At 40.6% G+C, this 25,895-nt stretch overlaps 1 protein-coding gene across 1 annotated transcript; it reads left to right on the top strand.

Moving 5' to 3' along the window:
- The first annotated feature begins 726 nt into the window (after nt 1-726).
- On the top strand, nt 727-25,669 carry zmym2 (zinc finger, MYM-type 2). The gene is made up of 24 exons (XM_079254346.1): nt 727-1,425; nt 1,675-1,843; nt 4,188-4,342; nt 4,761-4,909; nt 5,153-5,315; nt 7,297-7,509; nt 9,636-9,789; nt 10,036-10,151; nt 10,680-10,805; nt 11,229-11,379; nt 11,574-11,746; nt 11,840-12,005; nt 12,430-12,458; nt 12,853-12,994; nt 13,134-13,255; nt 13,368-13,515; nt 13,665-13,811; nt 14,822-14,928; nt 15,032-15,212; nt 15,481-15,623; nt 18,541-18,655; nt 20,035-20,277; nt 21,181-21,319; nt 22,434-25,669. The coding sequence occupies exons 1-24, from the start codon at nt 736-738 to the stop codon at nt 22,660-22,662; spliced, it is 4,170 nt and encodes a 1,389-aa protein (XP_079110472.1). The 5' UTR covers nt 727-735; the 3' UTR covers nt 22,663-25,669.
- Nucleotides 25,670-25,895: the final 226 nt, after the last annotated feature.

Here is a 25,895-nt window from a genome sequence, read left to right as displayed (position 1 = left end):
ATGTTAATTAGATATAATGGCATACACTTCTAAAGAAACAGACTTATTTTTAGCTATGCTTTCCTATAAATGCATTTATGTACCAGGTAATTGAATTTAGGTTCCACCAGTGATTTGTATTGTAAGCTAACTCATTGGTGTTGTCAGCTTTTATGTCTTTGATGCTCCATAACACAAGTTTAAAGATATACTTGAGTAATTATTTGAAATATTATTTGATGCATTGGTTGTTGCAGCTCTATTATTGATAGATTGCATCTTATTTTTGGTGTACCAACCTTTTTCTCTGGCTTGGTGGGCTGATTGTAAGTTTGAATGGATACCAGTGACCTAAATGAAGCACATCCTCATCACAGCATCGCTAAGGCATCCATTTTGCCTCAGGCTGTGAATGTAGCATGCTGTAAAACAAGGCGTTGAGCTGCATCTATGGAGGAAAAGCCTCATATCTGCAGCAAGTTGGGATAATAATTAGATTGTTTTTAAAGGGTCAGTTCGACCAAATGGCAAGGAAAGGAGAAACAAAGCGTGTGATGGCAAACGCAGAAGAAGTGTAACCATGGCAACTGGTCTCCACAAGGCAAAGTGGAGGCTATGATGGGGAAGCTTGCCTTTGGGTATACCTGAGCTACCTGTGCAGCTGTCAGGCATCGTAAAAGCTAATTACAGGTGGCAGCTTCACCTCATTATGTCCTAACTGCCCTTTGTTTGCATCACCAGGTGGTTGCCTTAGTGATGGATGGGGAGTCAGAACCAAACCCTGTCGTGGCAGAAGAGGCAGGGGAGCGGGTGGAGCCGAGGAACGCCACTCCTTCCCCCCAGCCACAGACCACGCCTCCCAACGAGGAGTCTGGGGAGGTAGTTTCCATGGTAACAGAAAGTGAAGCCCCAAAGGAGGGTAGCACAGAGGACAATGATGATGATGTAGTTCTTGTAGGGGAGGAGGCTCGCCAGCCCTCTCCTACAACTACCTCCTCCCAAGACACACCCAGCACAGACTGCCTAGAGGTGGATGCTGCTGCTGCAGCAGTTGATGTGGCAACAATGCCTTCCAAGACCCCCAGTTCTCCTGTGTCTTCCAATGCATCCATGTTGGCAGCATCTCAGAAGCCTGCTATCACATCACTAGAGCCTATTGTCATTGATGATGAGGAGGACTCTGGACAGAAAGATGCTTCTGCCTCCTCACCAGAGCCCCACAGAGGCTCCTTGGCATCACCCTCACCTGGTGCACTCAGCAGCACAGAACCAGTTTCAGAGATCAGGATTGCCAGTGTCACCACACTGGGCTGCAGCAACCAGAAAGAAAGCTCCACACTTTCTGAAGTAGATGCATCTCCACATCCGGCAGACGTTCAAGCTGATATGAACCTGATGATAACCTCTGTGACGTCACTGCAGGGAGAAGCTGCAGCTATTATAGCGGTAAGAACTTGCTGCCACAATGTAAACACTGATACACTGATATAAACAGGTGTTTTAATAGTGCAGATTTACTCTGTTCTAAGCAGATAATGACAACTCTGTATTAAAGTTGGGGACAGCAGGTATTTTATGCTAATTATTCTTCATCCAAAATGCTTTAACAGATGTTTAAGTTAGATGAGGCAGATTTTTGACACTGTGAGCTCTACGGTGAAGAAACCCTTACCTCAGTGACTTCTGTGTGTCTAGGCAGGTGAAGGCCAGGCAGAGGAAAATGGTCTACAGATCAGCAGTGCCTTCAGCCTGAATCCCGACACCCCATCTGCTCGACCAACCACCTCCTTTAACCCGGGGCGGGGCTCAGGCTCCATCAGCCAGCTGGTTCAGAATGGAGACACGGTTACACACACCAGAGCAGGTAACGTATGGTCCAGAGGGAGGTTTAAGTGGGCATTTTTCCTTTTAAAACAGGGATAAGTAAAGCACCAAACTTTGTTTTGTCACTGCAAAATGTGGAAGTTAGCAAAACTTCCACCTGTTGTGCTGTCATCCTCATTGTATAATAAAAACAGTAGCAGGACAGATTCTTGTATTTTTCTTTTTGTTGTTGTAATAAACCAGCATGCTGTCGCTAAAGGATCTTTCCTGTCAGCTGCTCTCACGGTTTGATGTATGACAATAGTTTATCATCATGTGTTAACATAACAGTGTTTTCAATGGTGTACTTGGGGCATTACATGCTGCATTGTATCTTACTTACTGTGTGCTCTGCTCAGACGTCACTTCAGATGCATCTCATACAGAAAAAGGGGGGGAAAAAATTCCACCTAAATCTTCTGACATTCTCCAGTTTTCATGTGTTAAAATGACTTTGCCATGTTAATGGTAAAATTATTCAGGTTTTTTAGAGGTTAAACCTATGCTTAGTTAATACCTTTAGTTGACAGTATATCACATGTCAGTGTTGGAGATACTGATGTATTTACCAGTCTGTGTTTTAAATTTAAATCAACATTAACATTCGTGCTATGATTAAAGCCGGAAAAAACTGGACTCTTACAACAAAAGCTGCACTATTTAGCCATCACATGTTGGAGAAAATTACAATTGAATAATTAATCAAATATGTGCAAATTTTCATGATGCAAGATGAAATAATTCCCACTGTTAGGATTTCCAGAATTGTTAAAGACTTTGTGGATGTTTCATAATTAACATTAAACTCAAATTGCCATTTGAGGCACCGCAATGAACACAGACATCTTTTATAAATCCATCCGTCCATCCATCCGTCCATCCATCCATCCATCCATCCATCCATCCATCCATCCATTTTCTGCCGCTTATCCGGGGTCGGGTCGCGGGGGCAGCAGCCAAAGCAGGGAAGCCCAGACTTCCCTCTCCCCAGCCACATTTGCCAACTCTGCGGGGGGGGGATCCCGAGGCGTTCCCAGGCCAGCCGAGAGATATAATCCCTCCAGCGTGTCCTGGGTCTCCCCGGGGTCTCCTCCCAGAGGGACGTGCCTGGAACACCTCACTAGGCGTCCAGGAGGCATCCTGACCAGATGCCTGTGCCACCCAACTGATTCCTCTCTATGCGGAGGAGCAGAGGCTCTACTCTGATCTCCTCCCGGATGACCGAGCTCCTCACCCTATCTCTAAGGGAGAGCCAGGCCACCCTGCGGAGGAAACTCATTTCAGCCGCCTGTATACGAGATCTCCTTCTTTCAGTCACGACCCACAGCTCACGACCATAGGTGAGGGTAGGAACGTAGATCGACTGGTAAATCGAGAGCTTCGCCTTCTGGCTCAGCACCTTCTTCACCACGACAGACCGGCGCAGAGTCCGCATTACTGCGGACGCCGCACTGATCCGTCAGTCGATGCTCCATCCTTCCCTCACTCTTGAACAAGACCCCGAGATATTTAAATATATATTTTAAAGTAATTCCAATTTTATCTTTAACACTCCATGATGCCATGCTGACTGAAAAATAGAATGGCATGCTGTGAAGTCATGCCTCCACTTCTTAGATAATTGGACAAAGGAGTTTTTTTCTTAAGGACCCCACTGTCAAATTTTGATTTTTAAGGTTTAAACAAATATGGGTAAAACCCAAGAGCGACAGCTTCAACTTCATATTGGAAAGACCCATAACTCTCAGACTTGTTATGATAAAGTCTGTGAGCTGAGAAGGTGGGACACAAACAGGATGTGAAGCAGATTCATGTTCCTGTGAAGCTCCACACAGACTCTAGATGGTGCTGCTTGACTGCAGTTACTTCTAAAAGCACTGAATTGATGTTTAGTTTTTTCCAATACATGCAAATAAAGCTTTTGCATTTTAAGTTGATGCCGTCATATATGCTTAAAATTGGCATGGCATCTTTACCCAGATAGGATTTTACAACAGCAGAGACTGAATTAAAATTTGACTTGAAGGCAAAAGTAATAAAGCTGATCCTTCAGACCCTTTAATCTTTAAGTGTCAGGTTATTTCCTAGTTGCAAGTCTTATTGGGAGTAGAATAATAAAATAAATAGCATATTTAATCTCAGGATGGTTTCTTATTTTTTATGGTTTACGTTTAGTAAGCTGGGGCAAAAGGAAATTATAAATCAAGAAAAGAATGCAGGTAACATGGCCATAACTTTTTCATCATCCACAATAAGCACTGAAGGGTTTTGAATGTATAACATTAGAAGTTTCCTCAGAAAAACATTTGGATTAAGCAACTTTCTTTCTCTTTCTGGCCTTATAGATTCATGGATCTCGCAGTCAGCTTCTGTCCCTCGTAACCAAAAGCAGACAGGGGTAGACTCTCCGTCACCGGCCACTTCGCTGCCAAAACCGGCTGGCCAGTCTTCCTCATCCAATTCCTCCTCAGGCTCCCAGACACAGCCCAGGACAGTCAAGGTAATCCACACAGGTCAGGGATATACTTTGTAAATACAACAGGTACAGTTTATTATGTAGAAGAAAATCTTAGTCGCCACTGATACAGAATGGCAGCTGAACAGATTTTAAAGTTTTGCTGGATTTTTAATAGTGTGAAAATAAATAAATGGAATAACTGTAGCTATGATGTATGTACAGTTTGTACATAAATGTATGCACTCAGTTGTCATATATTTTGGTTTTTCTCTGGGTAGATATATATTTGTAAATGTTTGGAAAGTTCCTCTGAATTCAAGACAAAAAAAAAGTCTTAAATGAAGAAAGGGAAGTCTTCAGTATTTTTTACTGACAGCTAATGCAGTGAGGTTGTAGAGGTGAGTTACTTTTTGGCTTTGTGAAAATTCCTCTTGCTTAAACTTTTTATTACTCACTCCAGGTGACCTGTGCTAACTGTAAAAAGCCTCTGAAAAAAGGCCAAACGGCCTACCAACGTAAAGGCTCAACACACCTGTTCTGCTCTACCACCTGTCTCTCTGCCTTCTCACACAAACCTACCCCCAAGAAGAGCTGCACCATGTGCAAGAAGTAAGGACAGCTTTTCAGTTCCTGTAGATTTTTTAAAGTACTTTCACGTAGTTTTTTTTTTTTTTTTTTTTTTTTTTTAACTAAATATTTTCAATAAAGTTAAAAAAGAATATTTTGCATGACTTTCCAGTCTTTCAAAAGTATGACTATTTGTGTTTGTCCTCGACACAGTATTATACTTCAGGACAACAACTACATTTTCTGTCTTTACAGTCTCTTTTTGACATATTTCTGTTTTTCCAGAGACATCACAAATATGAAGGGCACTATCGTGGCCCAGGTTGATTCCAGCGAGTCTTTCCAAGAGTTCTGCAGCACTGGTTGTCTAGGCGCATACGAGAACAAGCAAAACCCTCCCAAATCAGGCCTCAAAACCAAATGCACAGTCTGCGGCAAGCTCACAGAGGTCAGTCTGTCCAACAGATCTTCTTATCTGTACTTGTCTGTCATAAGACCCTGATGCAGGGCTGTCCCGCTCTTCTTGAGGGCCACAGTCCTGCAGGTTTTCCATGTATCCCTTCTCTTAACACACCTGAATCAGTCATTGTGCAGAACTTAAATTAACTGCACACTCCTGAGTGCGGATTGGTCGACTACATGCGTCATAGTAGCGCGCCAAGTGCTGTCCCAATTCAAAGGCTCCTTCGAGTCGACCCTTCAAATCCGCACTTTGTTTGGCTCCAGATTAGTTTAAAATGAAGGTTTAGAGATATATTCTATGCATCCTCTCCTATCCCAGAATTCATTGTGCTCCTGATAGAAAAGATTGAGCAGCAGAGCGCTGGTATAGGTACTACACCAGCCAGACCGTTTATGTATTTTTATATACACACACATATTTGTCCCAGCAGACAAGCTGGGAGGACAGCAGCATTGTGTCCAATAACCACAAATGAATTCAATTAGTCGTCCTCATATGTCTTTGTCCTTTTTCATTAAAGAAAAGGCTGAATTTATTGCAGTAACTCAGATAACTGGAGACTGAAATTAAGGAGAAATAATTAAAAATGTGCTAAATTATAATTCAGTGATATAAGACACTGTCATTTAATTGAGTTTAAGAAAAAACAAACAAATGGATCCTGGACAAATTAGAGCATTTTTCTGATGAACAGTGGGACAAAATACTTGTCAACAGGTGCAGAAGTCTGACTGGGAGGAACAGAAAACACCTGACTGTAACACCTGTTTGTAATCCTAAACAAACTGTAGCAGAAACATGAAAGGATTGTTCAACTAAATATTAGTTTATGAGTGATGGAACAAATATTATCATATTTGTTGGCTTTTTAAAAAATCTTTCTTTTGAACCAGAATTAGAAAATAATGTCATGATTTTCATAAAACTTTTATTTATTAATACTTTTATCAATTTCAGCTTATTTCCCAGGCAGCTGTTTTTTAATTGGAAGGTATGAATACATATGAGGACGACTGTATATGTGTCTAACAAGTATTATTTTCCACTGAAGTTAACGTCAGCTTGACAGGATGAGCTGTCAGCCAGAGGAGAGTTTGTCTAAACCGCTTCCCTACTCATGTTTGTCATTTAGACACAAAGGTAAATGAAAATAATTAAATTAAAACTATTGGCACCATTTTCTGTCATTTTAAAAATATTTATGTCCGGTGCAAAAAAAGTAGCCTTTTAATACGCAAGGCACACGTCAGTGAGGAGAACTGGGTGACAAAGCAGATTAAAAATCCTAAACAAACTGTTTGCAGAAAGGCTGTTCAGAGTCAGTCCAGCTTTTTTAGACACTGTCCAATCATTGTTTACATCATTAGCGTAGATGTTTAACACAAGACTATTTCTCAAGAGTCCTGCTGCTTGTTCTTTTTTTTCAATATCGTTTTTTTCCACTTATTGTATCTTGATTTTTTATATTTTATCGCTTAATGAGCACTCCCTTTTTTCATCATCTCAGTGCTTCTTTCAGCTTCTTCTTTATTTATACCTGCTTCTACCTCCTGAGGTAATGCAATATTTATCTCCTGGCTATCCTCATCTAGCCTTGCTGTTACGTAGTTCACTCTGACCTTTCTTGCCCTTTTTCTCTTCTTCTCTCCATCCCTCCATCTAAATATAGCTTCACAGCCTTTTTTCAGCTCCGTCTTCTAAGTTTAAAGAGAGTTTTCTCAGGCGTGAAGCATTCTTTAGTTAGTTATTAGTTATGTTGAATATATTTGTGTGAATATATTTCTCTGAATGACCTAATTAGGCTAAATAAATTAACAAATTCTCCATATTCTTTTTTGTATTTTTATGTTTATGTATTCAGTTTTCAGATGTGAGATTATGAACATCCCAATAAGCCAACCCTCTACTGTAACATCGTCAACCAGTAACCATAGCAGAGCTTTGTTTTCCTCTCTCTTGTCCACAGATCCGACATGAGGTTAGCTTTAAGACTGTAACCCACAAGATCTGCAGCGATGCGTGTTTTAACGCTTACCGCCGGGCCAACGGGCTCATCATGAACTGCTGCGAGCAATGTGGCGACTACCTGCCCAGCCGGGCATCGGCCAACCATTTCCTGCTGGTCGATGGCCAACAGAAACGTTTCTGCTGCCAGAACTGTATCAGGGATTACAAGCAGGTAATGTTGGCCCATCTGCAGCTCACAGGTTATAAAACTGGCTCAGCTTGGTTTACAATGGGCTGTTTAGACTAAAACAACCAAAGGCTTAATTCATGCTGCAGTTTCAGCTGTTGAAAAGAAAAGAAAAAAAACTTTTTCTTTGGCAACTAAAGTGTAAATATGAGAAAAATTATTAACTTGGCTGTTTTACTTTGTAAAATCACCTTAAAAATCTTTGCAGGTGTGTAGCAGTAATAAATATCAAGGCAAGACTGCAAAGTACCATTAAATAAAAATGAATGACGAACTGCTAAATTTATTTGTAGAAGCTATGCAACAATAAAAAATGCAGCATTCAGGATTATTTATAGTGTTTTCCAGTTTTTAAAATGCATAGTTCAGTGTTCAGCACACCGGAATCTGTTGGATTTTTTTCTAATTTTGCATCTTTCATATGAGTAAAATTGTCTTTTTCAGTAGTGTATGAAAAAATATTTCTTGGTAACAACAAATTGTTGAATATTTTAGTGTTGACTGGGGAGAATCATGCATTTGTGTCATTTTAAAGGTAGAAAATTTAACCAGACACAAAGGCACAATTCTGCTAATCCAACCAGCCAAACTCTTGCACACTCCTTTGGAGGCTCCTCATCAAGTTTTATTCCAGAGAAACTAGTTCTATGTAGGTATGGATTATAACGCCATCCATGGACAGCTGCTGCCGCTGACGGGGAGAGGCGAGCGGTGTCGTCACATTCCAGTAACAAATACCGCTGATGTTGTTTTAAACTAACCAGTGGCAGCTTCATTAGCCTAGATTAGTGTTAGCTACTTTTCCTCTCCACGTGTAATAAGTCTGTCAGGTGCTCTCAAAGTTTACCTTGCTGTGTGCTTAACGAATGAAGTTTAAATAGACCCCGCATCTCTTCCTGTCATCGCACCCTGCGTGCTGTGTTTAGGTGCAGAGCAGATGTCTGACAGCAGAGTTGCCTACTGCTGTTCTGCGTCTGGAGGCGGAAACTCAGATTCTATTAAGAAATTTTAAGGTTGTCCATGTGAAACGATTTAATTCTCAGTATTATGAAGGATTGGCGCCACTGCTGAGTCAAATTACGGGAGAAACTGCTCTATAATTTCTGTAAAGGCAACAAATATAGGTTCTTTTTTCCATATCTCTGCAGAATGTGTGGCTTCTATGTCTTTTCATATAAAAATCACTGTAATCATAACTAACATAATGAATAACATGTACACAGAGTAATATTTTCACGTGAAATATGCTTAAAACTTTTTTAGCCCCGATTTAAAAAGTGTTTTAATTATGATGATAATGATTCACAAAGCAGATCATAATAGATCTTCTGCAGTCTGTTATCTCTGTTTTATATCTGAAAAACTCCTCTCAGTTCAGTCGTTACAGCTGTGCAGGCTGAAAGAAATGACCTTTTTTTTATTCTCACTAAAACATATTCCACATTGAATGACAAATAAAAGCACTCTTTGAAAGAAAAAAAAGTCATGAAGGCTTTTTCATAGAAATTAAACAATATCAAGTAATTGTTTACCACAAATGCCTGGGAAGTTGTTTTAACATTCAGAAATGAAAAGAGCAGCTTAGATAAATATTCTGCTAATACAAGGAAGTGCTCCACACAAACAGTTCATGAGTTGGATATACTACGTTGCTGGAAGTGTGCTGAAAGTTCTGATAAAACAGAACTCGACTTCATTGCCTCCAAAAGCTGATTTACCTCCAAGTGACAGAAGAACGGGTCCTATGAAGGCCACATGTGTGTATTGGACCTATAATGCGAATTCCTTCTCCAGAATGTGTAAATCAGTTCTAAAAAAGTGTCATTTAAACATGTATCATGCTTTCTGGACGACGTTTACTGTAGTTTCAGTGCATTTAACATTTACCCTTTTTAATCCATTAAGAAATTCAAAAACTGCACTGAATGATGCTGTCTGTCTTTGTGTGTTACTATGGCAACCATCCAGCGGTCATTGAAACAAGCATGTTTAATCTGTTGGGTTGTTTTAAGTTTCCAAACGGATCACTTCAAATATATATATATTTTTTGATATAATGTAATCAATTAGTTGTCCTGCTTGTTGTTTTAATGTGACGTTTTTCCACACAGGCCCACAGTAAACTTGCGAGCTGTCAGACATGCAAAACACTAATCAAGACAGGCGAGGTGCTCCACAGCCTGGGAGCAAACGGCACCATGGGCTCCTACTGCTCTGTCAGCTGCATGAACAAGTGCAAGCTGGCATCATCATCATCCTTCCTCAGTGAGTAATCACAATACACAAACCTCTGAAACACTTTTTTCTCGACATGTTTACCAAGCTGAAACCAGCTTCTGTTATCCAATATAACTATTTTTTGGCCCAGAACATAAACATAAACAACGCAAGCTAGCTGTGATTCTTAGTTGTTGCGCAATAAATAACCTCATAAATTGTTGTATTTACCTCCAAACAATGAAGGTATTCTGTCCCCAAGAAAATATTGATCTTGTCTTGATGTGTGTGCAGACACAGAACCTACATGCCATTTCTGTAAGAGGAATTCGTTACCGCAGTACCAAGCCACATTACCAGAGGGGAACGTCCTTAATTTCTGCAGCTCACAGTGTGTTACAAAGTTCCAGGTGGGAATTACCTTATCTTTTCCAACAGAGATAAACAAAATGCTTTATAATATCCTTCGGCTGTGTTTTAACTTAAAAGCCACAGCAGTAGCTGGATATAGCTGAATGTAAAACCCGCTGAGTGCATGAGGTGGAAATGAGCATACATTCATACAGGGTGACCATACATCTACGTACACAACAAAGACTTAAACAGGCTGAATCACAACAAAGGTACTGGTAGTTTTTGCCTCTGAGGACCACTTTTGTAGTTCCTTGAAAGATGTTATAACTTTTTGGAAAAACTAAAAATCACACAATTTAAAGCCCAAATCAACCGTTGTCATCTGCTGTTTGATATGTCATGAAAAAAAACTCAGAAAAGCTGAGGTTCTCTGAGAAAGAGACCCGATCAGCATTTAAAAATCAATAAAGCAGATTTTCTTATAACCATCTCGTCTTTCTATTGCTGCCAGCTATGTTTATTGCAGGTAAAATTATTATTTGAAGCTGGTATTTATGTTTCACTTCAACCTACCCATTTTTCAGAATGCTACTCTTCAGACAGCCACCAATGGACAGATGCCTCTCTCTACCACAAACAACTCCGTCCAGCTCAAATGTAACTACTGTCGAGGAGCGTTCAGCTTGAAGCCCGAAATTCTGGAGTGGGAGGTCAGACTTGTCTTTTACTCTCCTGTAGTTTTTTTTTCACCTTCAGCAAACAACAATGTAGTACTGGGAAGTACTTTAATTAATTAACTTTTTTTTTTTTTTTAGGTATCAGTGATTTTGTTTTTATAAGCTGTTGTCAAAAGATATCATTTCTGGCCTCAGATATGTCAGTAATAGTTATTTTTCCTAAATATGTACAAGTGTTGGCTTGTTTCTGTTGTACTACAAAATAGACTCATTTGAATGCATCAGCCTGGTTCGTAGGAATTTATGGCATTATTTATTATTTTGTTGCAGTTTATCAAACAACACAGCGATTAATAATTGTTAATTTAGTCTTTTTTTTAGTTTGTTTTTGAATATAGACATTATAAATCTTAACTCAGACTAGACTTAATGGTTGTTTGCGCCTTCCTCCTCCAGGATAAAGTTTACCAGTTCTGCAGTAAAACGTGTTGCGAGGACTACAAAAAGCTTCACTGCATTGTAACATTTTGTGAGTACTGCCAAGAAGAAAAGACGCTACATGAGATGGTTAAGTTCTCCGGGGTCAAGAGGCCGTTCTGCAGCGAAGGTATGTTGTTCTCCTCTCTCATATACACTTGATAAATCAGAGTTTTGTGTTTTTTGTAACCTTTTCTTTGTAATTAAGAACTTATATCATGATTATCTAATATATTTATCATACTTTTTTTTTTTTTATGATTTATTTATTTTTTTTATCCTTTTCCATATTTTGTATGATATTTATGTTTATTTTCTTTTTAGGTTGTAAGCTGCTGTTTAAGCAGGATTTCATCAAACGGCTGGGTCTGAAGTGTGTGAGCTGTAACCACTGCAACCAGCTCTGTAAGAGAGGTGTGACCCGTCAGCTTGGAGGCATGACCCGGGACTTCTGCAGCGAGCCGTGCGCCAAGAAATTTCACGACTGGTACTACAAGGTCTGCTCATTTAGGTTCATTCTTATTTATATCCAAGTAACTGTGTGTTGAATTAGGTAATTGATGTACTGAAAATGTTTTTTGGGCCACTAGGCGGCGAGATGTGACTGCTGTAAGGTACAGGGAAACCTGACTGAGTCTGTGATGTGGAGAGCCGAAATGAAGCATTTCTGTGACCAGGATTGTCTGTTGAGGTTCTACTGCCAGCAGAACGAGCCCATTATGGTCACACAGAAAGGCCCCGAGAACACCAGCCTGGGTATGACTGATTGTTACCGTGCACACACACTCCTGTCCTCTAAAGATCCCTTATGTAGCACATGTGTTCTTATATAAAGTGGCTGAAAGTATCAGGGATGAAAAGGGGGGGAAACATCTCAGTCTGCTGTTACTTCAGCCTTTTTTGTCTTAGATCACACTATCATTAGCTTTTGCTCTCTCACCCTGACCGAACAGGAGTGGTGTCGCACCGTCTCAGTGTGTGTGTGCTCAAATTGGCAATAGGCTACAAAACAGAGTCAGAGTTGTTTCCCATCTTCCTGACTCTCTGTACAGCCACACACTTCCCGTCAGTGTTCCTGACTTGTGCATATCTGTTGCTGAAAAAGGGAACAGCGTCCACCTGAAGCTGACGATGTCAAAACCTTTTTTTGTGACACTTACTGACTGACTTTCTCTCACAGGGTTGGAAGTGCAGGGGAGTAAACTTGGGGTAAGTTTTTGATAAATCATTTGTCAATTCTTTCTTGGTGAAACTACGTGTCATTTGTGTCCTGGATGCATTTTGAAATGAAAACTTTTACTTGCTTACTGTCATGTGGGAATGAACTCATTGGCTGCCAAGCATTGTTGTACCAGAGAACCTTGTGTGTTTTGGAGCCTTTTGACTCATCTGAGGGGTGATTTGGCCAGGCGTGTGCATCGAGATCTCTTAAGGATGTGCACCCGGAGCACGTTCACATCATGTTTGGTGCATAATTCAGGTGCACATTTTGGAGGCGTTTGACGTGCGCTTGGCCAAATCAGCTTTCCTTATACAGAAACTGCGAAAGACGTCTCCAGCAGCCGATGAGTTAAATGATGTTTTTTCTTTCTGCTTGTTGCAGCTGGTGAACCAGAATACCACTACATACCCCAGTGGGGGTTTGGTGAGAGATGTGAAGAACAAGGCAGTGCTCTGTAAGCCGCTCACCCTGACCAAAGCCACCTACTGCAAGCCACACATGCAGAGCAAACATCTACAGACGGGTAAAAGCAGCACGTGACTCTGAAAACTGCTGAGGATTGTTGTTTCTCTGCAAATTTAGAAAATCAAATGCCATAATAACAAAAGGGTTTTAATAAGACTTGTTGTCAGTGATGTAATTTGGCATGTTCATGTCCACAGATGTGGATGATGGTGTAAAGAGGGAGTATGTTCCTGTACCTATACCTGTGCCCGTCTTCATCCCCATACCCATGAATATGTATTCCCAGGTCACTCCCACTCCAGTTTCTTTGCCTGTACCGGTAAGACATGATCAATGGGTCAGGAACAGATATGACAGAACATTAAGAAGGAAATGTTTATAACCATAATTGGTCTGAAAGCCAATAAAACTTAATTTCCTGATCCTTCCAGCTTCCTGTGCCTGTGTTCCTGCCCGCCACCCTGCAGGGGGCAGAACAGATTGTTCAGACCAACAAAGACTTGAAAACTGAACGTCCATCTGATCCTCTGGAGGCCGACCTGCTCTCAACTGATATGACCACAGATGACCAGAAGCCAGGTTAGAAATTAGACATGAAATGGGAAAACTTCAGTGCATGAGGTTATTCTGCTTCTGTTGCAGAAACTCAGGCCAGTTGAGGATGATTTTGGGGGGAAACTAACATTAGGAAATGTTTCTATGATAACATGACTGGTTTTGTATTTCAGATGTGAAACCAGTCAAGGTTAAAGTGAAGAGAGAGCATGAAGGAGAGGAATCCTCAAGTAGTTTCTCAGGGGAAGAGGAAGAGGAAGGGCAGGTGGAAGAGGACAAGTATGACCCTGACCTGGATCTGGAGACAGACTTCCCTCGAGGTAAACATGTAGGTGCATCTAGGAACAAGCACTCATGATGTTACAGTAAGATCGATATTACAGGCAAACACTTGTTAACCTGTTAAGACTGGAAAAAATAATAAACCCAGTTATGTTCTGGATGTGAAACAGGACATAATAGAAAAACAAACTGGATGTAAGCATCATTATCAACAGTGAATTTGTAGTGTTGACTTATCCAAGCAGCAGGGGACCCTTTATTACATCAAGAGTCGAAATCCACCTCCTTTCATTAACCAATAAAGTTGTTTTGAAATTGTTTAGCTCACTTCGTCACTCCTGTTGAGTCATATTTGTCTGCTGGCAAAGAACTGAAACATACAGACATTTTATTTATTTATCTGGTGCAGTCTGAGTTTAAATGTCAAGGAAATGAAGTCATGCTTCAGAAATGATAACACCTTGTCTTTAGGGTCTAGTGTGATGGTCTCATTCTTTTCCTCTATGTCTGTAAATCTTCACTTATTCTGTAGCTTTTTGATGATGCCTGATTTTTTTTTTTTTTTTTAAATTGTTGAATCAGGACATTAACTTAGGTTAAAGTTTTTTTCTCTGGTTATTAGGTTATAACCTGGTGCCATCATCGCCACAGATGTTTCATGGTTGAGTGCAGTGGGCATCTAACTGGGTCAGAAATAAGAGTACTCAAATAAGGAAGGGTTAAAACTATGATTTGATGAAGTTTAAAAGCAGTGTTGAAAATAAACCGGATTTATTTATTTTTTTATAAGACATGATTTTACATTAGAGTTGAATGTCCTGCTGAAATTTATAGTCACTGCAAGAAGCACGTACAAGCAGCTACGTGAGCCAAAGACACTTACCTTCCTCATCATTTCTGACTAAGAAAGGCTCATTATCTTAATAATCAGGTAGCAAATTAAATGATAAACAACAGCATATAAACCCCAAATGTAAAGTATGTATTATACAAGTTAGATTTGGTTGAAATAAGAAAGTAGTTCTACAGATACTATGTACTGTCTCAGCCTCAGACCCTGTTCCAGTTCTGGAGGGAATGGATGAGGAAATGGGTTTCTCTCTGCCTCCAGTCCTGGCTGAGGAGTCGGCCCCTCGACCACAACCAAGGAGACTCGTATGTGCTCACACATTCATCTTTCACTTAGGCACTGCACACGCCCAACTTAACACACGCCCAGCTTAACAAGACTTGCATAAATGTTGTGTTTGTGTTCCAGGGTAACAAAAAGCAGGCGGTAGAGGAGGGTTCATCCACTTCTTCCCATCCAACTAGTAAATCATCAGAGGGGCGGTCGCTGCCTCTCAAAGCTCGCTACGGAATCAATGCCTGGAAACGCTGGGTGCTGTCGCTCCCTGAGAAATCAGAAGATGCCAAAGTACAAGATGGCTCCAAACCAGGTAAGTTTAAACAATGAGTTTAGTCTATAGCAGGGATGTCCGACTGTTTTCCATGTATCCCTGTTCCAACACACCTGACTCAAATGAATCCATCATTGTGCAGAACTGTTCAGGCTTTTGGATCCATGATGGAAGCTGGGTGTGTTGGAACAGGGGAACACTGAAAACCTGCAGGACAGCGGCCCTCAAGGACCAACTTTGGACATTCCTTCTCTATAGTTTGTCATATTTGCTGACAGCAGTCTGTGTCTGTTCCCATCCCCTGCAGCACGGCCTAAAAGTAACCTGTTATTACTGAGTTCAGAGGAGCTGAATGTGGCTTTGTCCCAGTTTGTCAAGGAAGTCTGCAGGCCCAACGGGGAGCGCTACTCTCCTGACAGCATCCTCTACCTCTGTCTGGGGATCCAGCAGGTTGGTACCGGAAATTTCATCTCTAGAAAACATGAAGATCTTGTAAATCAGAAAAAGAAAACCACATTAATAATCTCAAGGATTTTATTTTCAAGCTGTTTCTTTAAATAATTTTTTTTAAAAAAGAAAACATTTAGAATTGAACATGATTTCTTTCAGCATCAACAATGTTGTCTAAAAATAGCTGTTAGTTTGCAGGAAAAAGAAGGGTGCTTATTTGACTTATTCAAAGTCACGTGACAGTACGGCTCGGCCTCATGCATGTTGAATTTTTGCATTTAAAGTAACTCTATTATGCCCATTTCAGTCTAGTTTATTTTAATATACAAGTCCAGAAGGGCAAGAAATAATCAAGCAGTTTTTACAAACCACTTCTTTTATTTTGTATTAATCCTCTCAGATCAGCTTCTGCCAGAAACAAGCAAACAGAAAAGCTCAGGCTGCGTCTGATTGGTCAACTGCTAGAAGTAGTTTTACTGAGCAGTGAAGGTGGGCGTGGCTTTCTTCTCTGAGTACGACCTATAATAGATGACCAATCGCTGAGTCCCTCCCCCCGGGACGTCACTAAAATTTCAAAGTAGAAAAAAAGCTCACTAAAATCAATCGTTTCCATCGCCATGGAAACTGAAAGTAGCAACTGCTGGAAAACTCAAACATGCCTTTTGGTGATAAAAATAAAACAGCGTCGCCCATGTGTCTGAGTATTCAACACTGTAGAAAGCTCGGAAAACTAGACGTAGCATAATTAAAGTCCCTTTAAAGATGGAAGCTCTCTTTGGGTAGTTTTGTATTTTTATAAAGAATTGAAGTGCCTAAGAAAGGAGTGGGCTGTTTCGGTCCTCAAGAGCTGCTAATTAAGTATGATGTGTGTTAGGGTTGGGCGAATAATCAGATTTTAGTCTCAATTACAATCTGGGTTTTCAACGATCATAAAAATAGACGGGTGTGATTATTTTTCTTTTTGCAGTTTCCTCTCCTGCTGTCTTCAGCTGCTAATCGAGCGTCTCTGGCATTGCAGCGCTGTGCTGTAAACTCCTCCCACAGCCGCTTTGCTTTCATTCAGACACTGTTGCCAACTTGGAGACTTTCTCGCTAAATCTGGTTTGTTAAAAGCGACAAATCTAGCAGCTTTTACTGGAGTTATTAGGACTTTTCAGGTGTTTTGGCGACTGACTTGAAGGCACATATTGTTCTGCAGTTACTGTAAGGAAGGAGCAGCGGGAGCCTCTCCCGTCCTAAAGCACTCCCAGGCGGCCAGTCTCAGTCGGCTCCGGCTGCAGGTCGATGTAGAATAACTGCAGTAGGTTGTGGAAGTTCACCTAAACATAGTTTATACCATTGTCAGTGACAACTGGCTGCATTATTTTTCTGTACTTAGTTCGGCGAGTTAAACACTAATATCTCTGTTACGGGGCGTTACCATAGCAACTCTGCATAACATAGCAAGGTGAATGAGAGAAACGCGCTGCAGCCTGACAGCGGTTGTTTGACATAAAAAAACAACACCCATGCCAACATAAAATAGTTCCTATATAAGCGGTAAAAGCGGATTAAACAACTGGGAACCGTGCATTAGACGGTTATAATGCGCGACACGGAGTTGAGAACACCACGACGCACAGCGGTGTTTACAAAATACCTGATAATTGTGTTCAATAATCGAGATGTCAATTTCGGTCTAAATAATCGTGATTATAATTTTTGTCATAAGCGAGCAGCCCTGACGTGTGTCAGGTGTGTTACAGCAGGGAAACTCTTGCCCTTGCAGGACTGCAGATGTTTGGGACGAGTCGCCCACTGCTGACATAAGTAGTAATATAAACATATTTTACAGATAAGTTCTGACATAATAAACATGTTATTCACATGTCACAAGAATTCTTTGAGAAGAAATGGGCTGTTGTCACTAACATGACAGAATGTGCACACAGCCTAAATCATGAGTGCTTTTCCTCTTTTTTTTTATCTTGTAAATGACCATGATGTCCGCTTCCATTTCTTATTCCTCTTGCTTTTGTTTTTAGCTAATGACAAATATGTTTTTGATTTCAGCAAGGATTAATTCAACCTCTATCTGATAAAACTTTGCTATCTGGTAAAGTTGCTCCAAGCTGCTAAGAAACATGAGACATGAGCTTTTTTTTTTTTTTTTTTTTTTAAATCTGTAAATGAAGTTTATTCGGCCAGTTTTTAAGAGTTTTCTACAACAAATTCTAGTTATGCAGAAATACAATAAAACTGCAGTAGAATTACTGAAATAAAAAGCAAAACAGTAAGTATTAATAACTATTAATAATTAATATTCTTTATCATTTAGATGAAAATGGACATCAGTAACATTACTTTTATTTCCCTAACTTTTCTGTTTGGGGTCTTGTTTGAGGTAGGAACTATATTTAGAGGGGTGTTTCCAGTGGGTCACATACAGCTTGTGCACACTCTTTCTTTCTCTTCTCCCATGTGAGAGCAGCAGCACAGCATGGCTGCAGAGTGGAGAACAGGTTTGTCTCACGGCCTTTGCTGTTGGAGATTTCTGACAGAAAAACGTAAGATTAATTATTTGTGTAAAAATGAACTCTGGATAGTTTGTGAAAATTGAGTCTGTTTTAATTTAAATTGTTAAACCGGGATTTTTTTAAGGCCTGATTTGTGTTTGCTGTGCTCCCCCTCCCCCAGTAAGCTAGCTGGACTCCTCCAGCAGTGGATTGGTCTTGCAGATTACTTTTGTACAACAGTTTTGTCTTTTTATATGAATCTGATTATACAAACTAATGTGTCCACTGATTATAACATTTGCTGTTCACATCCTGATAAACAGTGATGATTATTTCCCTATGAGGACACTGAGCTTAGTTGCATGCTTGCAGATGGCTCATTTAACCACCTTTTTTTAATGGGAGTTTCTGTTTGTTTAAAGCATCTTCATGCCAAAGGCCGGAAGGATGACTTGTTCAGTGACCCGTGCTACCAGGAGTTCGGGCTGGAGCTGAACAAAGTCCTCAAAGACTGGCAGCCTAGTGTGCTTCCTGATGGTGAGTGAAGCCTATGCGGAAGTGCAAAAAGTTGCAGTTCTCATATCCACTAGGGGCTCAAAACAAAGCAAAGACCAACTTCACAGCAGAAATAAACATGTTTACAACCTGATACAAAAATCCATTTAAGGTTTAATAGGTCAGGTTTACCTTCATGACAACTGTGACGAGGGGGAAATTTTTTGTAGCTCCTTCATTTAAAAGTAATTTAATGTTGAAATTTGGCATAATTATAGGCGTGTCCTTTTGATTGACATTTGTCAGAAGGGCCGTCAGCGTTAGCGCTGGTGGCTAGTAGCTTGCTATCTGTTGGCTCACGGGAAGGCCTCAGCGTCGGCATCACATTAAACATCTTTGGCTATTTGACTGAACCTGACCCGACGGTTGTATTTGTCATAACTCTTATTAGAACATGCACTGAAAAATTGCATTAAAGAAATAAAATAATTCAATGTTATATTAACTTACCGATTTTAAAGTTTCCGTCACAAGAGGGCAAAACCGTGCTTTTCATCCGAATAACGGCGCACTGTAGGTTTAACCCGCCTGGACACGTTAGCTGGCTAGCTCCCATTAGCTCTGGATTAGCTCTGTTAGCTATTAGCTACAGGCAGCTAGGAGTTAGATGGGTGTCAATCATCCAGCCCCACTGTCACAAACCCCCTCTCAGCGCCACCTCTTCGTCCATATTTGGATTTTCCGGGAATAAAAACACGTGTGACGCTACCAAGATGGCGACGGTGGGAACCGCCCACCGAGGTGACGTCACGGAGACTCCGTCCATCTCTTTATACAGATGTTGCAGAGCAAACGCAACATCTGCCAAACACCAACCTGCTAAAACAGTGAGAACCACTGGATAATTGGTGATTTTCTTTTTGTAAATGTGATGGCTCACGTCGTATTTTTCCAGCAAAAAACGTCACAGAAATGACAAACTAAAGCATGTAGTTGGCATATATTGTGGAAATTAAGGGCTAATTACAAAGACATGACGGCTGGAACAAAAATCATCCATCACTGATAATGATGTCACTGTGAAGTGGCACCCTGGTAAGATACAGGGGTGTGTTTGAATGTATTCATGTCAGCACCGGCTGGTGGCACTCTGCTGTTCAACAGTGGTTGTGGTGCTCTCGCTTCTGACTTGTGTCCGGTGATTATAACTCTTCTGCTGTTCACATCCTGACTCTTTGTGATTGCACTTAAACGTTATATGAGGACACCCTACAATTACAAACAGATTTTGTGCATTTACAGCAATAAACCAGTAGAAATTTCTATTTGAAGGCTGTGAAGATGCATTTAGTTGCACGCTGAACACGGATCACTACTTTATTACTTGGAGTGGCTGTTGAAGCATTTGTTACTCTCTTTAGGCTCTCTGTGGGGTCGAGTGGAGGAGCCGAGTCTGTGGAGCAGCCTGCACCTCGGGGAGCAGAGTCCTGCCGCTCTGCTGCGCTCTCTGGTTTACCTGAACACCAAATACTTTGGACTTCGCACCGTGGAGCAACACTTGCGTCTCTCCTTCGCTAATGTCTACGGCCCTGACACAGTTCATCCTGTTACCAAGGAAACGACTGTCTGCATCCGTATCCCTTCCATCTCTCAGGATCACCACGGTGAGGCTGGAATCTACATGTAAAATGGATGCCCCACCATACACCCTCTTTATTGATTTTTTTTTTTTAACAAAGAAACGTGTTGCTTAAATGGTTTACATAGGAAATAGTTAAATTAAAAAACAATTGAAGGAGAAAATCTTGAAGTTAGGTTTTAAAAGAGTGATTATTGGCTCCTGATCACTGAACCCGGAATACTGCTGTGCAGAGGTAGCAGGACCAGGTTGAATTAAAGTGACCCGTTTTCTTTTTTTTTTTTCTTCCATTTTTTCTTTGACACTTAAACAAGTTGTATAGAGGAAAGTACAATATTCTTGATAATCTGGCATACAATCTTTACATAAAGTACATTAATGCAGCAATATATTTCCCACACAGCCTCAATACACACAAACATGTGACTGCCTCTGCCAACAAATGAATTTTTTTTTTTGTTATTATTATTATAATGAAAACAAAAGAACGGAGGGACAGGTGAAAATAAGTCACCCATTTTCAACCTAATTAATTTGTATTTGATCAATCTACATTTATTTGTCTGATTTAACAGCTCACTCATACAGGGACAAACTGAAGATTGTTAAAGTTTCTGATTTGTTTTTAAGGCGGCGCCGACTGTGATTTGTTCAAATGTTAGCCTTTTTGTTCACCACAGATCAATGGGATGATTGGGACTTGTCACCACATGTGCATGTAACACATCGCAAACTTTAAAAGCTTGAACTTTGATTTAATTGTTTATCATTTTTATTCTAATACTTAGGAGGGCAGGGGGAAACAGGAAAGTGTGCATTTCCCAGTGATGTAGCAGTCAGTCAACATAGTTTCCTGGTTTCAGATTAATCATTTTGAACATTTAAACCTTGGAAATCTCTCTTTTTTTTTTTTTAACTTTTGTTGCAGTTCAAACAGGGTCTAGGAAGAGGAAGCGCAAGTTGGAAGATCATGAGCAGGATGAAGACGAGGACTCAGGAGACTCCTCTGTTCGCTGCCCTGTGAAGAAGCACGAGTGTCGTCTGTACGAGCTCTACAGATCCAAGTGGTAAATGCATCTTATCCAGCTTTTTACTTTCATTATTGTTTTAAGTTTGTCTACAGAACTTGGGGCAAAACTTTAGTAATAATTGCATTGTTTTAGTATTTGAATGTTTAAAAAAACAAAAAAACAAACAAACCTAAATTTAGATTTTTTATTTGGAAAGTCAAAGGGACCTTACCAGTAGGTTTCTGACCTCAGGGGTGTCAAACTCCAGTCCTCGACGACCAGTATCCGGCGGGTTTTTGTTGTTTCCCTGCTCAAACACACCTGATTAAAATCAAATGGATCATGTCAACCTATTCATTCATTTTGGTCAGGTGTGTTGGAGCGTAGAGGCAACAGAAACCTGCAGGATGCTGGTTCCTGAGGACCACAAACTAAACATGGCTGCCCCACACGTAGAAAGTGGTGACTGCTGCAATAATAAATGGTTTATTGCATGTCTTGTTTACACAGTTGCACACATCAAACTGTCCAGTTTATATCGGTGAACACAGCCGTGGTGTTTTAGAAAAATGGAGCGAAATGCGTTATGTTCAGTGTGTTTTATTGCTACTTCCATCATGAATACGCTCCTTCTGAGCGTAATGTTCCTCCAGCTGCTGCAAAGCACCACAAGACAAAATTGACTGATTTATCAATTAAACATTGATACAATTAAAGCATCTTCATGGAGAAGGTTTTGCACTGATATTATTAAAATTTTTAAATGCTAAATAAAAAACTGTGAAAGAGGCCGGTCAGGCAACGTTTAGAGAATCTATGCAGTCTCATTTCTTTCTGCTGATGGAGTTTATCGCCAGGCATTAATCTATGTTCTGCGCCATTGTTAAAAAGTAGGTAGAATGTTATTTTTTAAAGTCCTGTGATTAAAACACATTGCTGTTCACATCCTGAACCACGCTGCTGACTCCTGAAAAAGAAATGAGGACTTAACTTTTTTTTTTTATTAAATATTTTCCTTGTTGTTTGAAGATTCACAGTTCTCAGTCTCATCCATATTTTTCTTTTCTCTCTTTTCTACTTTACGTCCTTTCATCTCTTCTTGCTTTCTGCTCTCTCTTTTGCTTCTCCTTTTTGTTGCTACTCTCCTGTTTGTTTGTTTTCCTCCCCACAGCCCGCCATCATTGCGGGAGCGCCTTGACGTCTTCTATGTTCAGCCAGGTCCGGCCTGCAGCCCCAACGATCCGCTGTGGTTCAGCTCCACGCCGTTGGAGCGGCAGATCCTGGAGAGCCTCCTTACCAGAGTTCTTCTGGTCAGAGACATTTACACAGACAAGCAACACTTGGAAGAAGACGAGGAGGAAGAAGAAGAAAACCAGAGTGAGGAAGTTGGAGGAGAGTAGCAGCTGTTTGGATTTCTTTAGCAGAACCCTGTGACATGTAGGATGTCTCGTAATGTGTGTCCTCCTCACCTGTCTAGTGTCTCTTTTCCCTCTTGAGAGACTTGGTTTCCTCCTGGTGAGGGACGTCCACAACAAAGTTAGAGGATGAGGATGGCTGTGAAGAGAAGCCAAATTTGTACTTTTGCCTCAAAAAGGAAAGCAGGGGACAGAAACTTTTTCATGAACTGGAAGGAAAGGACGCGCACATACTTCAGATGACTAGCGTAAGAGGAGGAGATACAGTGGAGCTGCGAGTTATTCTCAGTCATTAGTTTGAAGGCTTAAGTTTCTGGATGTTTTTTTGTTTTTGTGAGAAAAGAGACGTCTGAGACGCAGAATGTCTTCGGTCTCTAGCAGCTCAAACATTTAGAAACAACTCCACGTCATATTTGACTTATTTGTCAGCAGCAACGACGAGGTCACGCACGCTAGCGAGGTTAGTAACACGTCGATGTCCTCCTCGCCTTCGCTGTCGAAAGGAAACAAAGTGTTCGAGGTTGAGATGGGAGTGAATGAGCAAAGGGTGAAGAAAGAGTTGAGAGAGAGTACCTCAAAGCTGTTGCTGAGATGAAATCCCATCCGGTGGGTGAAACGTCCGTAGTTCAGCTTCTAAACTAAAGTAGAATCATGGCTGGCAGATGGGATTTATTCCGACATTCACAGCAGTTTTTCCATGTTTCTGGCACATCAGCAGCAGTAGTTTTAACTACAAGCATCACAGCTGTACTTTGGCTAAGTATTATCTGTCAGAGAAAGGAAAGTGTGCTTCATTCTGAACTCACTACACGAAATGAAAGATCTGACAACTTCATGTGGTGCAGTTGGGCTCTGGTCTGTTTACGGCATAAAGCCAAATTGTATTCCGTTTCTGTATCTCCAGTTATTTTGGTTTCTTATAATTAAACTGCAGTGAAGAGAAGAGCATCCTGTCAGTTCATCACTTCATCCACTTCTGCAGGCAGGACAGATGCTGTTACACATGCTGAGCTGTGCATCAGACACAAGCATTTGAGGACGATGTTTACATAGCAAGCAGTTTTTAGGTTAAGTCATGACAAATATTGAAGGGAACTAAAGTTGCCTTTTCATTGTTTGTTGTTGTAGTAATAACAAACAGTATTTGTTGATGTGAACCTGCACACCCCAGAAGTAGTTTTTTTTTTTTTTTAACCCAGAGGTTGATATTTAAGTGAACAAGAGGTCAAATAAATACATATTAGATCTGCCATTGGTAGCTAAATTGTCAAATTGGTCAAAATATGTATCAATAAAAGACAAGCTGGGTAATTTGTGACCAGCAGCATGTCTGATCATCTCTATCCCTGGTGAAATGAACAATTAAAGAACTCGAGAGTGACTGCACCATGCTGGTAAACGATTCACGTCTTTTAAAGCTGATCAAATATGAAAATCTGATTTTATTTCTTTTTTTTTTTAATCGTGTCTGATTTGATTCAATGAATTCCAAAGTGAATCTGCTAAAACATCATCAGACCATACACACAAATGGTTTTAAGAGCGTTTTGATGATTATCAGGGTTTTGTCGCCATAGTTACTGAAAACTCATCAGTGTTGGGATTTCTGCCTGTCCAACATGCTCCAGAAGGCAGCGTCGTGTCTGCAGCCTCTTCCTTGTCGTATCGCGTCTCTGTTCACTGGGCTGCTTTCATTCCTTCACACTGTCCTGCACCTCGCTCTTCCTCCATCAGCACCGCTCTCAGGCGAACCCTTTGCACCACAGAGGACTTCCTCAGTCCGTTTAGAAAAGCTGCATTTTCTCTTCAGACTGATCTGACAGCCTGCGGTTCATGGGACAGGCTACCTAACGACATGCTGCGTTTCTTTTGAGGACATTAGGGGAACCTTCATTCCTGTGATGTAGCATTACCTGTGTAGTGAGCCCAGATCGGGTTGCACCGGTGTGTAAATATCTCCGGAACAAGGCCGCTTCTTCACACGGAGACAGCGCAGAGGGACTCTGTAGTTTGGGATAAAGAAAACTTCAGCTTGCAAACCTCCCTGCTGAGAAGCCTTTTGTTCTGGGGTGTTTTTTTTTATCTTTTAAAGAAAAGCTTATTTATTTCTTTTTTTTTTTTTTTTTATTAGTATGATTTTGACTTCTTCATGTTGGGATTTTTACAGTTCCTTCTCTCCGTTTGTTGAAGACTGGCGGTAGTCCTGCGCCTTTACCCATCTGTCAGTAATGGGAAGGTATCTGTGAAGGATGACACGTTTTCATCATGTAGAGATCTATTTGTGAAGTTTCCTTTTGTCCATGTGTTTTCCCATTCTTCTACGGTGTTGTAGAGTTTTAGTACTGCACAGTCAACGCTTGTATTATGACAGATAATGGGTTGGATTTTTTTTTTCTTTTCATCCTCCATCATAAACACAAGTTGTCAGCTAAATTTTTACCTTTTTAAATTTTGATTTTAAGACATTTCCTCCTGTTCTATCTGAATTTTCTGTTTTGTCATTAAGTTAAAATCCATTTAGGATGTGAGGATTTGTTTTTACTTCATTAGAATAAGATGGTAATCTGGTTATGTATAATTCAGGATTCATGAAGCTCTCATGAAAAGACTTTCTTAATCTTCCTGTTTTAAAACGTTTTCTTTGCACACTCCAGATCGCTGCTCTGTCAGTTTTGTTAAGTCTGCTCTTGTCATTTTCTACACCTGAACGCATCTGATGATGCAACTCAGCAGTGACACCCATCAGGATCAGTGGTGTTGAGTTGAAATTGACAATATTCAAGACTAGTGCCCTAAATCCAAACCTTTAAACCGTGTATGTTAACATACGGCACTGGTTAACCAGAGGATTTTTTTTTCCTTTCCTATTCCAGTTGGACTGAGAGGCAGCAGCCAAACCTGCCACAGGTTTGGACCTACAGTAGACGCTGTGGCCGGCTTTACAGCCTAATGTGAATGTGCCTATCTGTATATACTGAAAGTGAGTGATTGTGACTTGAATCTTATGCTATGTGTGTGGGCTGATCTGCTGATACGGTTATGTTTAATAAATGATTTCGTTTTCTAACCCGACTCTGGTGATGATTTATCTGACTATAGCATGGCCACTGAAAGGGCAAATTGTCATCTTGTGTCATAAACAAGGTTTTAATTTTCATGTAATGAAAATGATTTCAATTATTAATGTCTTAAACTGAAGGTGGGTAGTTTTTAGTGGA

This window comes from Telmatherina bonti (genome assembly GCF_933228915.1).
Source record: "Telmatherina bonti genome assembly, chromosome: 15".
Classification (NCBI taxonomy): Eukaryota; Metazoa; Chordata; class Actinopteri; order Atheriniformes; family Telmatherinidae; genus Telmatherina; species Telmatherina bonti.
Note: the sequence above shows the minus strand (reverse complement) of the source record. Positions and strands in the feature narration are given on the sequence as shown.

Excerpts from the sequence above, each read along its gene's own strand:
- zmym2 (XM_079254346.1), top strand. The coding sequence starts at position 736 with ATGGATGGGGAGTCAGAACCAAACCCTGTCGTGGCAGAAGAGGCAGGG. Across the intron at positions 1,426-1,674 it reads AAGCTGCAGCTATTATAGCG|GCAGGTGAAGGCCAGGCAGA; the intron begins GTAAGAACTTGC and ends CTGTGTGTCTAG. Across the intron at positions 12,006-12,429 it reads CCCCGAGAACACCAGCCTGG|GGTTGGAAGTGCAGGGGAGT; the intron begins GTATGACTGATT and ends TTTCTCTCACAG.